This window comes from Triticum aestivum, chromosome 5D (genome assembly GCF_018294505.1).
Source record: "Triticum aestivum cultivar Chinese Spring chromosome 5D, IWGSC CS RefSeq v2.1, whole genome shotgun sequence".
NCBI classification, from domain to species: Eukaryota; Viridiplantae; Streptophyta; class Magnoliopsida; order Poales; family Poaceae; genus Triticum; species Triticum aestivum.
Window position 1 is genome coordinate 567021495 of NC_057808.1, and position 12031 is coordinate 567033525.

The following is a 12031-nucleotide window of genomic DNA, read 5'->3' on the forward strand; positions in this document are numbered from 1 at the left end:
TCACTGATAGCATTTGCCGTGAGCGCTGCTCGATCGATGCCGCTGGTTAGTTCAGACTACCAGCGGCGGGCTAGACGCTGCTAGTGTGTGAAAGCAAGCAACATTCGGTCGGACGCCGCTAGTGTGTGTTACTTTAGCAGCATTTGTACCTTGAAGCACTGCTAATTGGTAAAGTACTAGCTGTGCATCGACAAGTCGAACGCTGCTAAACGGGAATGCAAGTAGCAGCGACTGTTTCAGCTTACATGCTGCTGATTTAATTTCCTGAGTAAAGTAATAAATCATTTTCATTGCTTGGCAGCATTTTTATCCTATTTTGCGGCCAAACAAAATAATGTAACCCAGTTGGTGCAATTGGTAGCTTTCATTCAAGTGCTACCACATAGTGCAAATGTACAACTAATTTAATTAGTTAGTACACATAGCAGTACTCATACCCCATGATGATTTATGCTAACTATTTTTTCTGCCACTTTTGTAGAACAACATGCTTCCATGGTAGCTTTTTTGAGCCAACAAATCACTTATGCTTCCATGACACCTTTTTGGCCTAGGAAAATATAACAAAACACTATCTAACATAAGTTCAACACACTCAACAACATGCATACTAAATAATAATATTCTCAAAGATGGACGCTCGAAACCCCTACTCGTCGGACGACCGGTGTTGGTTGGGGCATATCCATCCTCCATGGTGATGGTGCTGGTGGTGGTGGGGGGTGGGGTGTTCTTGGTGGCACTAGCCCCAACATACATCCCCATCGGGATCTCTGAACCTGAATCGGAGATTTCATCTCATATTTTGCCCATCTTAGTACCAGTTCTGGTTTGGTCTGATCCAGCATCCATGCACGCTCTTCATTGTTGGCCTTAAATATGACAACGTCTACTTTATTTCTCAATTCACTAAGCATGCGATTTTTGCAAACTTGCAAGTCCTCCGCCATGTTCGTGCTCTCATATGCGAGAGCCTCCGTTCTCTTCAGCTCCTTCCAGCACTCGCACCATTTGTCTACCGCGTCCCTAATCCTTACTGCTTGTGCCACGACCCATTGAGGAGGATCTCGCGGCTCCTCCCACAAAGGAGTGGAGGATGATGGTTGTAACACCCGACAATCATGCTATGGTAATCTCCTGCTAATATGCCATGTCATCTTGATCATTTGATTAAATTGCATTTAGGAATTAATCCAACAGTCAAATTCAAATAACATGTTAAATAGTTCTTTCTAAAAACAATAAATTAAAAATGAAAATTGGGTTGCAAATATTCACTAGGTAATTTTCATGCATCAACCAACATTTCCATGCACCACACACGGCCACCAGCCTCCACACGGCCAGCCGAGGCGCCAGCAGGACCGCCGCCGCCGTTCTCTTCGACGACGAGGACCCGGACGAACTCAGACGCCCTCGAGCCGTCCCTTCGATGCCCGCCGATCTCCTCCGCCTTGGCCACCAGAGCCACCGCTCGACGCCGAATCTGCGTTGCTATCAAGCCTCCCCGGCCTTCACCGAGTCCGCCACGAGCTCTGGGGTGAGCCTCGCTCCCGGTTCCCCTCATTTCCCCTCGATTCCGTCGCCATAGTCGCCGCCTGTACTAATGGAGACCCCCATGGCCGCACCTGAGCGTCTGCGCTCTTGCGTCCACAGGCCCCTGCTAGCGCCGCCCTGTCCGCTTCGGCCGCACCCGCCGGGGATTGGCCGCGCCTGCCAGGACCGATGTCGCCAGCAACCGCAGTCGCCCACGCCCGTTGCTGCATCTCCGCCTCGCCTGGCTGCGCTCGTCGCGAGCTCCGCTGCCCCGGACGCTCTCGGCGCTGCTCGCTAGGCCCCTGCCCTCCCACCCCAGGCTGCACCCCCGGACGCGTGCCTGCCGCGCTGGCCGCGCCCGGCCCGCTCGCCACTAGCCTTGTCGCCGCTTCTGCTTGTTGCTCCCAGAAACTGCCGCTGCTGCTCTGCTGCTAACCGCCATCGTTGCCTGCAACCCGCATCCGCCTGTCGCTGCCGCTTGTCCCACCTCGCCCCTCTGCGCCGCATCTGGCCGCTGGCCCTCCCGCTCGTCCGGCCGGCCGCGCCGTGGCCGCTAGCGCCAGATACGTCTCCATCGCATCTACTTTTCCAAACTCTTTAGCCCTTGTTTTGGACTCTAATTTGCATGATTTGAATGAAACTAACCCGGACTGATGCTGTTTTCAGCAGAATTGTCATGGTGTTATTTTTGTGTAGAAAATCAAAGTTCTCGGATTGACCTGAAAATTTACGGAGAATATTTCTAGAATATATAAAAAATACTGGCAGAAAAAGATACCAGATGGGGGCCACCCAGGGGCCACAAGCCACGAGGGCGCACCTACCCCCCAAGGCGCGCCCTGCGGGCTTGTGGGCCCCCTGGACCATCCACAACCCTAACTCCAACTCCATATATACATATTACGATACGGATCCGCCGTCACCTCCTGTTCTTCATCGGGAGGGCTGATCTAGAGTCCGTCCGGGCTCCGGAGGGTGGAATCCGTCACTATCGTCATCATCAACCTTCCTCCATCACTAATTTCATGATGCTCACTGCCGGGAGTGATTAATTCCATCTTAGGCTTGCTGGACGGTGGTGGGTTGGATGAGCTTTATCATGTAATCGAGTTAGTTTGTTAGGGCTTGATCCCTAGTATCCACTATGTTCTGAGATTGATCTTGCTATGACTTTTCTATGCTTAATACTTGTCACTAGGGCCCGAGTGCCATGATTTCAGATATGAACCTATTATGTTTCATGAATAGATGTGTGTTCTTGATCCTATCTTGCAAGTTGTAGACAACTATTATGAGTTATGATCCGCATACCCCAAGGTGACAATAATTGAGACTCTTTTCGGTGATTACTGTAGTTTGAGGAGTTCATGTATTCATTAAGTGTTAATGCTTTGTTCTGGTACTCTATTAAAAGGAGGCCTTATATCCCTTAGTTTCCTTATGGACTCCGCTGCCAAATGAGGGTAGGACAAAAGATGCCATGCAAGTTCTATTCCATAAGCATGTATGACTATATACGAAATACAAGCCTACATTACATCGATGAATTGGTGCTAGTTCTGTGTCTCCCTAGGTTATGACTGGTACATAATGAATATCATCCAACACAATTATCACAGCCGATCCAATGCCTACGAGCTTTTCACATATTTACTTTCCTTGTTGCTGGCCTGCTGCTGTTACAATTACTACAAAACTGCTTCTAGTACTATTGCCACTGTTACCGTTACTTCCATACTACTTTGCTACTAAATACTTTGTTGCAGATATTAAGTCTTTCAGGCGTGGTTGAATTGACAACTCAACTGCTAATACTCGTGAATATTCTTTGGCTCACCTTGTGTCGAACCAATAAATTTGGGTTGAATACTCTACCCTCGAAAACTGTTGCGATCCCCTATACTTGTGGGTTATCAAGACCTTTTTCTGGCGCCGTTGCCGGGGAGTATAGCTCTATTTGCCGAGTCACTTGGGATTTATATCTGCTGATCACTATGACGAATCTGAAAGATAGCATAACCTAGATTTTTCGCTCTACTACGAGGGGAGGTAAGGAACTGCCATCTAGCTCTACCCTCGAAAACTGTTGCGATCCCCTATACTTGTGGGTTATCAAGACCTTTTTCTGGCGCCGTTGCCGGGGAGTATAGCTCTATTTGCCGAGTCACTTGGGATTTATATCTGCTGATCACTATGACGAATCTGAAAGATAGCATAACCTAGATTTTTCGCTCTACTACGAGGGGAGGTAAGGAACTGCCATCTAGCTCTGCACTTGATTCACCTTCAGTTTTGAGTAAGCTTGCGACACGTACACCTGCTATTAATTCTGATATGTCGCAAGTAATTGATGATGCTACTTCTGCTATGAATAATGCTAGGATGATGCTAGTACTTTGCTTGATAAGACTGTGCCACTAGGTGAATTTTTTTATGAATAACTTGCTAGAGCTAAAGATATTGAGAATGCTGAAACTAATGATACTTCTGAAACTGATGAATTATATAGGCTAAACACTTTGAAATACTTATTAGACCTAGCACTCCGAGATATGAATTGCCTGATATACCTGAAGGTTATGTTATGGATGGAGAGGTAGCAAGGGACTTGCTCGTAAAGATAGAGAGGATCTTAAGAAATTACTAGTCAAGTTGAAAGAAAAATCTCTGAATTCTAAAATGCAATATGATCCTAAGTTTGATACTTCACCTATCTTTGTTACTGGTAAGGATTATGAATTCTCTGTCAATCCTGAGTTAATTACTTCGGTTGAATCTGATCCTTTCCATGGTCATGAATCTGAAACTGTTGTGGAACATCTTACTAAACTGAATGATATAGCCATCATATTTGCTCCTGAGGAAAAAATTCGCTACTACTATATTCTTAAGTTGTTTCATTTCTTATTAAAGGGTGATGCTAAGATATGGTTTAATTCTCTTGCTCCTGGTTGTGTGTGTTGTCCCCAGGATATGATATTTTACTTCTCTAAAAAATATTTTTCTGCTCGTAAGAAACAAGCTGTTTTACAGGAAATATTTAACTTTGTGCAAATTGAAGAAGAGAGTCTCCCACAAGTTTGGGGGAGGCTTCTCCAATTACCTAATGCTTTGCCTGATCATCCTCTCAAGAAAAATGAAATACATGATATCTTTTATAATGGACTAACCGATGCTTCTAGGGACCACCTAGATAGTTGTGCTTGTTGTGTTTTCGGAGACCGAACTGTTGAACAAGCTGAAGAACCATTGAATAATATATTATGATAGTGATTGTACTCTTCCTGAACCACTGCCTAAACCAACTCCGAAGAAGAGGGGTACTCTATTTCTCAGTCCTGAAGATATGCAAGAGGCAAAGAAATCTATGAAAGAAAAATGTATTAAAGCTGAAGATGTTAAGAATTTACCACCTATTGAAGAAATACATGGTCTCAATACCCCAACACAGATAGTAGAGGTAAATTCTCTCTATAGATTTGATGAAGGTGATATTCCTTATACTAAATCTGCTAGTCAATGATTGGATGAATTTGATAACTTTATTGTTAAACAAGAAAACTTTAATGCATATGTTAGTAGACAATTGAAACAAAATGCTTATATGATTGAAAGCTTCGACTCTCGCTATCCCGCTGAAATAGGCTTCGACTCTCCATGCATTTACGCCGTAGCCCCTCCCTCTGCTCAGAGTGAAGTCGTCCATCAGACTCCAGCTCCACCTTCAACATGACTCCATGTAGCTGCGCTATGCTACTCTGCGCCCTGTCGACTTCAAGCTCTCTTATGTGCGCACCATCTTAAATCAACCCTGCGCCATATCCGTTGAAGCCGCACAAGTCCTCAGGCCTGCACCACGTGTTTCCATGCCCCAGAATCCGGTCACCATCAACATCATGCTCCTATGTCGTCGTCGCTGAAATCACCGCCATCTTCTGCTTTGCTTGACATCCTCGTCGATCCATCAGACTGCCCAGTCCGACCGAGCCGAAATTATCCGACTGCAGTCATGCTTCACCTTGCGTCGTGTCCGCGTCGCACGTCTATGCATTGCCTTGACGCCTTGTGTATGCATGATCCCTGTCACGACGCACTCCAAACTCCTCCAAGCCTTATACGCATGTCGTCATCCTTGCCGCACACGCTCCAAGCCCTCACCCACTAGAAAAAATCTTCCATGCAAAACTGACCCTGATGATCTGTATGCACAATTTCTATTCCTTAACTTCATCTGCTCATAGCTTCGCATGTACGCTCATGGACCTTTTTTTTTCCTTAACAAAATCTCGTGCCCTTTTTTCTCTTCGTCTATGCACGTCGTTCAGCAGCTCTTGCACGGCAGCCTCCACGCCCCAAGCACCAGCCCCGGGCTACACGCCTCCAGCGCCTAGGCCTTGCGCGCCTAAACACAGCAAATCTTAGTGTCCCGCGACCTCTGATGGACCTGGCCTGCTGCCTAGCCCAGCATCCACGTGTCCGCGCCTTGGCCCGCCCTGCCCTGCCCGGGCCAGCCTGCCAGCACCTATTGGCTTCCTGTACGCACGACAGGCACACCCGCCTCGCCTCGCCTCGATCGCTTCGAGTTCGATTCGATCTCGCTGAGACTCCCAACGCTGCACGATTTGGCGGCCATGTGTATGTCATCTGCTGAATCGATCCGCTGCAGCCACCTGGTCCGATCCAACCAGCTGCCACGCCCTGCACTGCTTGCACGCATCCCCATCGTATCCAACCGATCTCGCTGAAAGCCCTCACACAGAACACGCCACTGGCTGCAAAACACATCTCTCCTAGAGCCACCTGTTTGCAATTGCTTCTAATCCGATGCAGAATTTCCTCGCCAAGCATCGACAGACCGACGTCCAGTACCAACGATCCTCTCAACGAATTATGCTACACCTCTAGATCAACAATCCGTCACCTCCGAACAACCTAGCTCTGATACCACTTGTTAGAATAAATCCGAGGCGCTCCGTCGATCTACCGAGGAGCAAGCAATCAAACCAGCACGACACCGAGATTTGTTAACGAGGTTCACTGATATGGCTACATCCCAGGGGCCTAACTACGGGCGCTCCTTTCCATGACACCGTCACAATACCGCACCCTGGCCGTCCGGGTGCTGGCACACGCCGTCGGCTCCCCTGCGTGCCTGTGCTATTATGTTGGCATAGGTTACATCGCGTGTCTACCCCCGATATATATGAGAGGCCTAGGATACAAGTGTCCTATTAGGACACAACACCTACCCTGTCTACACACAGTCCAAAACCAAGTCCAACTGTAACCTACCTTGTACAATAATATTTGACACAACTCTAACAAGATCTACATCGACGACATCAAAACCGGTGATCAGCTCCCGGATATCCTCACCAAGTCGTTTGCTCGAAATCGGTTGCTGGAGCTGCACACACACTTTGGAATGATCAATGTCAAGTAAGCTGCCACACTAGCTTATAGAGAGTATGTCAGGAAATAAAACTAGTGTGACCTAGTCAGTAGGTTCTGCTGCAATGGCAGGGATTTAGAGCAAGCAAAAATGCTGCCATGACGATGTTTTCTAGCTATTGCAGTAGTGTCTATTTTCTTCCATAGTTTCATTTATAGGTTTTCTGTTATTCAGCGACGCCTGAGGCGTGAGTTGTACGCTCCCGAGGCTCGTTTTTAGGCCTGTATGACTTGTTGTCAATCGCGGGATGGAACGATCCAGTAAGAGGGCATGACCGCGGCACGTTTGCTTTCTATTGAGAAATAAAAGGAAGAGAGAAAAGCATCATTCAGTGCATTGCACAAAAACTTCAGTGTTTTCCTTTTTTCTTCGTCTACCTCGAGATGGAGAGAACAGAGAGTGCGTGAGGGATTTGTGAGTGTGAACACCTGCGACAACTTCCCGCGGAACTCCATCAAGGAGCGGCGAGGAGAACGTGTCCTGCTGTTGCTGCTATCGAGCGAGCGCCAGACATGGGAGCGACGTGGCGCATGGGGGCGCCGCCTGCCGACGAGAAACCGGTGGTAGTTGGCGGAGTAAGGGCGGGTTCCTAGATGTGCGAGTGGAAGGGGTGCTTGCGAGCCATGAATTAATTAGTGATGATCAATGGCGATAAGATATTATTTCTATATACCTATCTGTTCCAGCTCATGGACCATTACTGACTTACATAAGAGATCGGTGTCCATGTCCACCGATGGGATAGCCGTCATCGGCCACTAACACTGCTCAGGACCAACGTTCCAGAACTCAGAGTATTAGTCGGTGGCCCATAGGTCGCCACCGGCATCCTAGCTGGGAGGCTGGGCAATGGCGCTTCAAACCGAAGCACGTTCATCGCTTGCCTGATGGATGGCCGCATGCCACGGTCAGGGTGCCCACACCAGAGCCCCACGACCATTACACGCTCCATCTCCCCACCGGTGAACTCCCCCCTAAGTCGTTCGTCAGCGGCATCAAGTATTGATCCTGTACCATACAAGTCCCACACCCATTGAACCAGGTGGATGACATCGCCGTCTTCCTGGACTTGAGCTGGCCGCTTCCCTGAGGCGACCTCGAGGAGGACAACCCCGAAGCTATACACGTCCGACTCAACACTCGCCCTGCCCGCCAGCACGCTCTCCGGGTCTATGTACCCCATCGTGCCGGCTATTCCGGTCGTGTGCGATCTCCTACCATCGCTGATGAGCCTTGCAAGCCCAAAATCGCCTAGCTTGGCAGTGAAGGATGAATCTAGCATGATGTTGCTCGGCTTGATGTCCCTGTGCACCACCCGCTGCTCCATGTCTTGATGCAAGTATAGAAGTGCCGAACCTACTCCAAGCACTATCTCATACCTAAAAAATGTCAAAAGTATCATGGAAGTGATGAATTTCATACAGTAAATTATTGCAAGATTTGTTCAAATGGCTAATTAACTAGGTAACATACCTAATGGCCCATGTGAGCATGAAGTCGGACCCGTACAAATGAGTGTCGAGGCTGCCATTGTGCATCAGGTCGTAGACCAGGAGGAGCTGGTCACCGCCGTGGCACCAGCCGATGAGCTGCACAAGGTTCCGGTGCCTCAGACGACTAATGATTCGTACCTCGGACACAAACTCCTTCCAGCCCTGTCGAGAGGTCTCAGACACCCTCTTGATAGCTACTTCACGGTTCATGTCGCTCATAAACCCACGGTACACAGACCCAAAGCCTCCTCTCCCGAGCGCTCTGTCGTCAGAGAAATTATCGGTCACAGCAGCAAGCTCGTTGTATGAAAATCGCCGGGGCCCGGCGACCCCTAGGTCAAGCTCCTGGTCGACAAGTTCACCACGAAAGAGTGTTGTCACCGCTTTCAGCGTTCGTTTGGTTTTCTTCATGGTATTCTGCCTTCGGCGGCGGCAGAACAGGATGCAAACCGCCATGCAGAGAGACAGTAGGAACATGATGCAACCAACAGACGTGAGCACGGCTACTAATAATTTGTGCTTCGAGCGAGACGCATCTTCTGCATAGAGAGTATGGAGCAGATGATGAAAAACATACGTGCGAAAAAGTTATAGAGTTTCTTGTAAGCTCTATCATGAACCATATCAATTTAGGTACTTACAGTGCACGAGTTCTGAAAAATATTCTACCCATTATGGTACTAACATGTTGTTGACTACTTGACTTTCAAATTTTCAACTTTATAACAAAATTGAGAAATTTCTGTGCGCAAATCTCAACACAAAGAAAATGGAGTGCTAGATTGGAGGGTGTACATGCATGGGAGCTGGATCAGAACTTTCTCTCTATATATGCATATGATAAATTAATACAAGACTAGCCAACAGAAAGAAAAATGTGCGCATAGAAAATGAGAATAGCCTATAAATGTGTGGATAGAACATCTGAATAGCATGAAACGATCTTTGGAAGGAGTTGATTGATTTCAACATATTTTTGATAAAGGGTGTTTTTATAAACTCACAAATGTAGTTTCAAGCAGATAAAAAGCATAAAGAGTGATACCCGGTCTCTGCATAGTTAAGATGCACACAACCATCAAACAAACTGTCAAATAAAGAATACAAAAATAACAAAGTGGCAAAATATTACGGTGACAAAAACCCATTCCCCTCGAATTCCTACTTTTGTCGCCATCTTCAGAGGTAATCCAAACAGTGTGGCATCCTTTATTTCTTTCTTCTTTTTCGATATCTATACTTTTTATGGTGTCAGCCTCTGCCTCCAAAGCTCCCCCCTCCGCCCTTTCCATCATCACCACCACGGGGGCAAAGCTAATAAACGGAGTATTGTAATTGTCCAAGTGATTTCACAAACTAACGAAGTTAGGTTTAAATCCCATCTTGATGGGAGAGCGCATACACGTACTGCTGTATGGCTTCGTCATGGTCCTGTTGAAATTAGAAAACTTTGGCAAGATGATTGTAATACACAAATTTAATTAATAGAAGTTTTCATTCGCAAAAAAAAGTTTAAATCCCATCTTAACGGGAGAGCATGCGTGTGAGGTATTTCTCCAAGAGCCGATATAAATTAAAGATATGTCTTTTTTCCCAAAACCATAGTCGAAAGGCCTCACTATATAGATATATCAAATAAAAAGAAGAGAATAGGCACCCAGTAACTTCGGAACATCCATATGCTAGTGGAAAGAAAGCGCCGAAAGCACGAGTGAGCATGCCATATAGGCAGATACACCTAGACAGCTCTTTTCGAAGGGAAAACAGGAGACCTACAGGTCTACACTAACTAGAAACACGCATCTTCTACAAAGAAAAAGGTTCATATTCAAAGAGCTTACCGGTGCTATCACAATAAGCCGAGTGTATTCGGCCGTCCTGGCACAAGCAGCCGATGAAATCCCCAGTGGGGTTGTGACCGCAGCCTCCCTTGGATCCCTCGCACTTGATACATGCCTGTGGCTTTCCGCTGTCGTTCCATCCCAACTGGAATTGCTGACGAAGAAGTTTGGCATATCCAGTGTTTGTCCATCCAGGATCAGCATAGTTGATCGGCTCTTTGTGCACAGGCAATTGTATTACTTGGTTGCACGCTTGCGGCCAGTCGCCGGAGGGTACTCCATCATCGGGAAGTACGAACGAGGATCCAGGACCAGCGTCAAAGCTTCGGCAGCTGATCGGGTTGATGTTAATCGGTTGGTAGAAGGTACTAGAGTTGAAGTTGCAGTTGATGAAGAAGACGATGTATTCCACCGTGCGGTCAGAAAAGTAGAGCCATGATCCCTGTTGCAAAGTCACGTTGCGGTCGACCCTTGGCCTCGGGCAGGGGCTGCCGTCGTCGGCTAGAGAGACCCATGCAAGCGCGCGCTCGATGCTCTTCACCGTGTAGTTGGCAGTGCCGTTAAGCTGCAGGACGGGCTTGTCGTCGTCGCAGAGGATTCCCAGGCCAGGATATCCGCAGTACGAATCGGCGTTGCCCTTGAGATCTTTTGTCTCTCTCGAGAGATAGAACGGGTAGCTGATACTCACGTTCCCGCAGGTGGAAGGTTGATTGAGGCACATGGAGGTGTCATAGTAGGTGTCATCAGATGAATCGCCATGGGAGGTGGTAGCCGAGAGAAGGAGAATAAGCAGCAGCTGGTGGCACATCAAGAGAGGCATGGGCATGGCTATTGGTTAATGAAGTTAGGTGGCCAAGGCCTTGCGTTTATACGGAGGTCCCTCTTGCTATTCTTACGTAAAACTCTTACGTGCTAGTTCATTTAAGTTAGGCAACTACTCCCTTTATTTTAGCAAACTGCCGTCCGTGTGAGCTACTCCGTCCGTTCCTAAATATTTGTCTTTTTAGAGATTTCAACAAATGACTACATACGGAGCAAAATGAGTGAATCTACACTCTAAAATATGTCTATATACATCCGTATGTGGTAGTCCATTTGAAATCTCTAAAAAGACAAATAGTTAGGAACGGAGGGAGTAGTACGTAAACATTACGTAGGAATAGCATTGCTCTACTTTTTATAAGAAGGAAGTGAAAAAAAGAAATAATGATAAAATTTGTACACAACTTAAACATAAATTATACTTTTTAGTATGCAAGAATAATCATGTAATAGTGAAAGTTTCACAAAAATGAAATTTTTAAAGAAGGAGTTACTTACTGGCATTGGTATTACCTTTAATAAATAAATAATAAAGTAAAAATGTATTCTAAGACAGAATGGTTTAATGACATTGGCATTACCATTTAGGAAAAATAAAATAAAATAAAACATGCACATAACAATGCACTGAAATTGCAATTTTGTGATATTCAAGAAATACACATTTAATAATGCAACTTACGCAATCTATTATAATCTACACACATAGTACGTATGTCTATACATTTACAAACAATCAAACTCCAAAAATACACATAATGTCAAAAAGAAACCTGCACAGAAAAATGAAGGAAAAAAAGCAAAAGCAAACATGCACATATAAACAGAATCAAAAAACAAACAAAAGCATGGAGGCTACGTCATGCACTCAGCAAGGAAAGGGGAAA

The 12031-nt window shown here is 46.4% G+C and overlaps 1 protein-coding gene across 1 annotated transcript; it reads right to left on the reverse strand.

Moving 5' to 3' along the window:
- Nucleotides 1–7736: 7736 nt before the first annotated feature.
- LOC123121257 (L-type lectin-domain containing receptor kinase IX.1-like) lies at nucleotides 7737–11148 on the reverse strand. The gene is made up of 3 exons (XM_044541165.1): nucleotides 10323–11148; nucleotides 8462–9020; nucleotides 7737–8367 (listed from the first exon to the last, which is right to left on the reverse strand). The coding sequence occupies exons 1-3, from the start codon at nucleotides 11146–11148 to the stop codon at nucleotides 7737–7739; spliced, it is 2016 nt and encodes a 671-aa protein (XP_044397100.1).
- Between the last annotated feature and the right edge of the window lie 883 nt (nucleotides 11149–12031).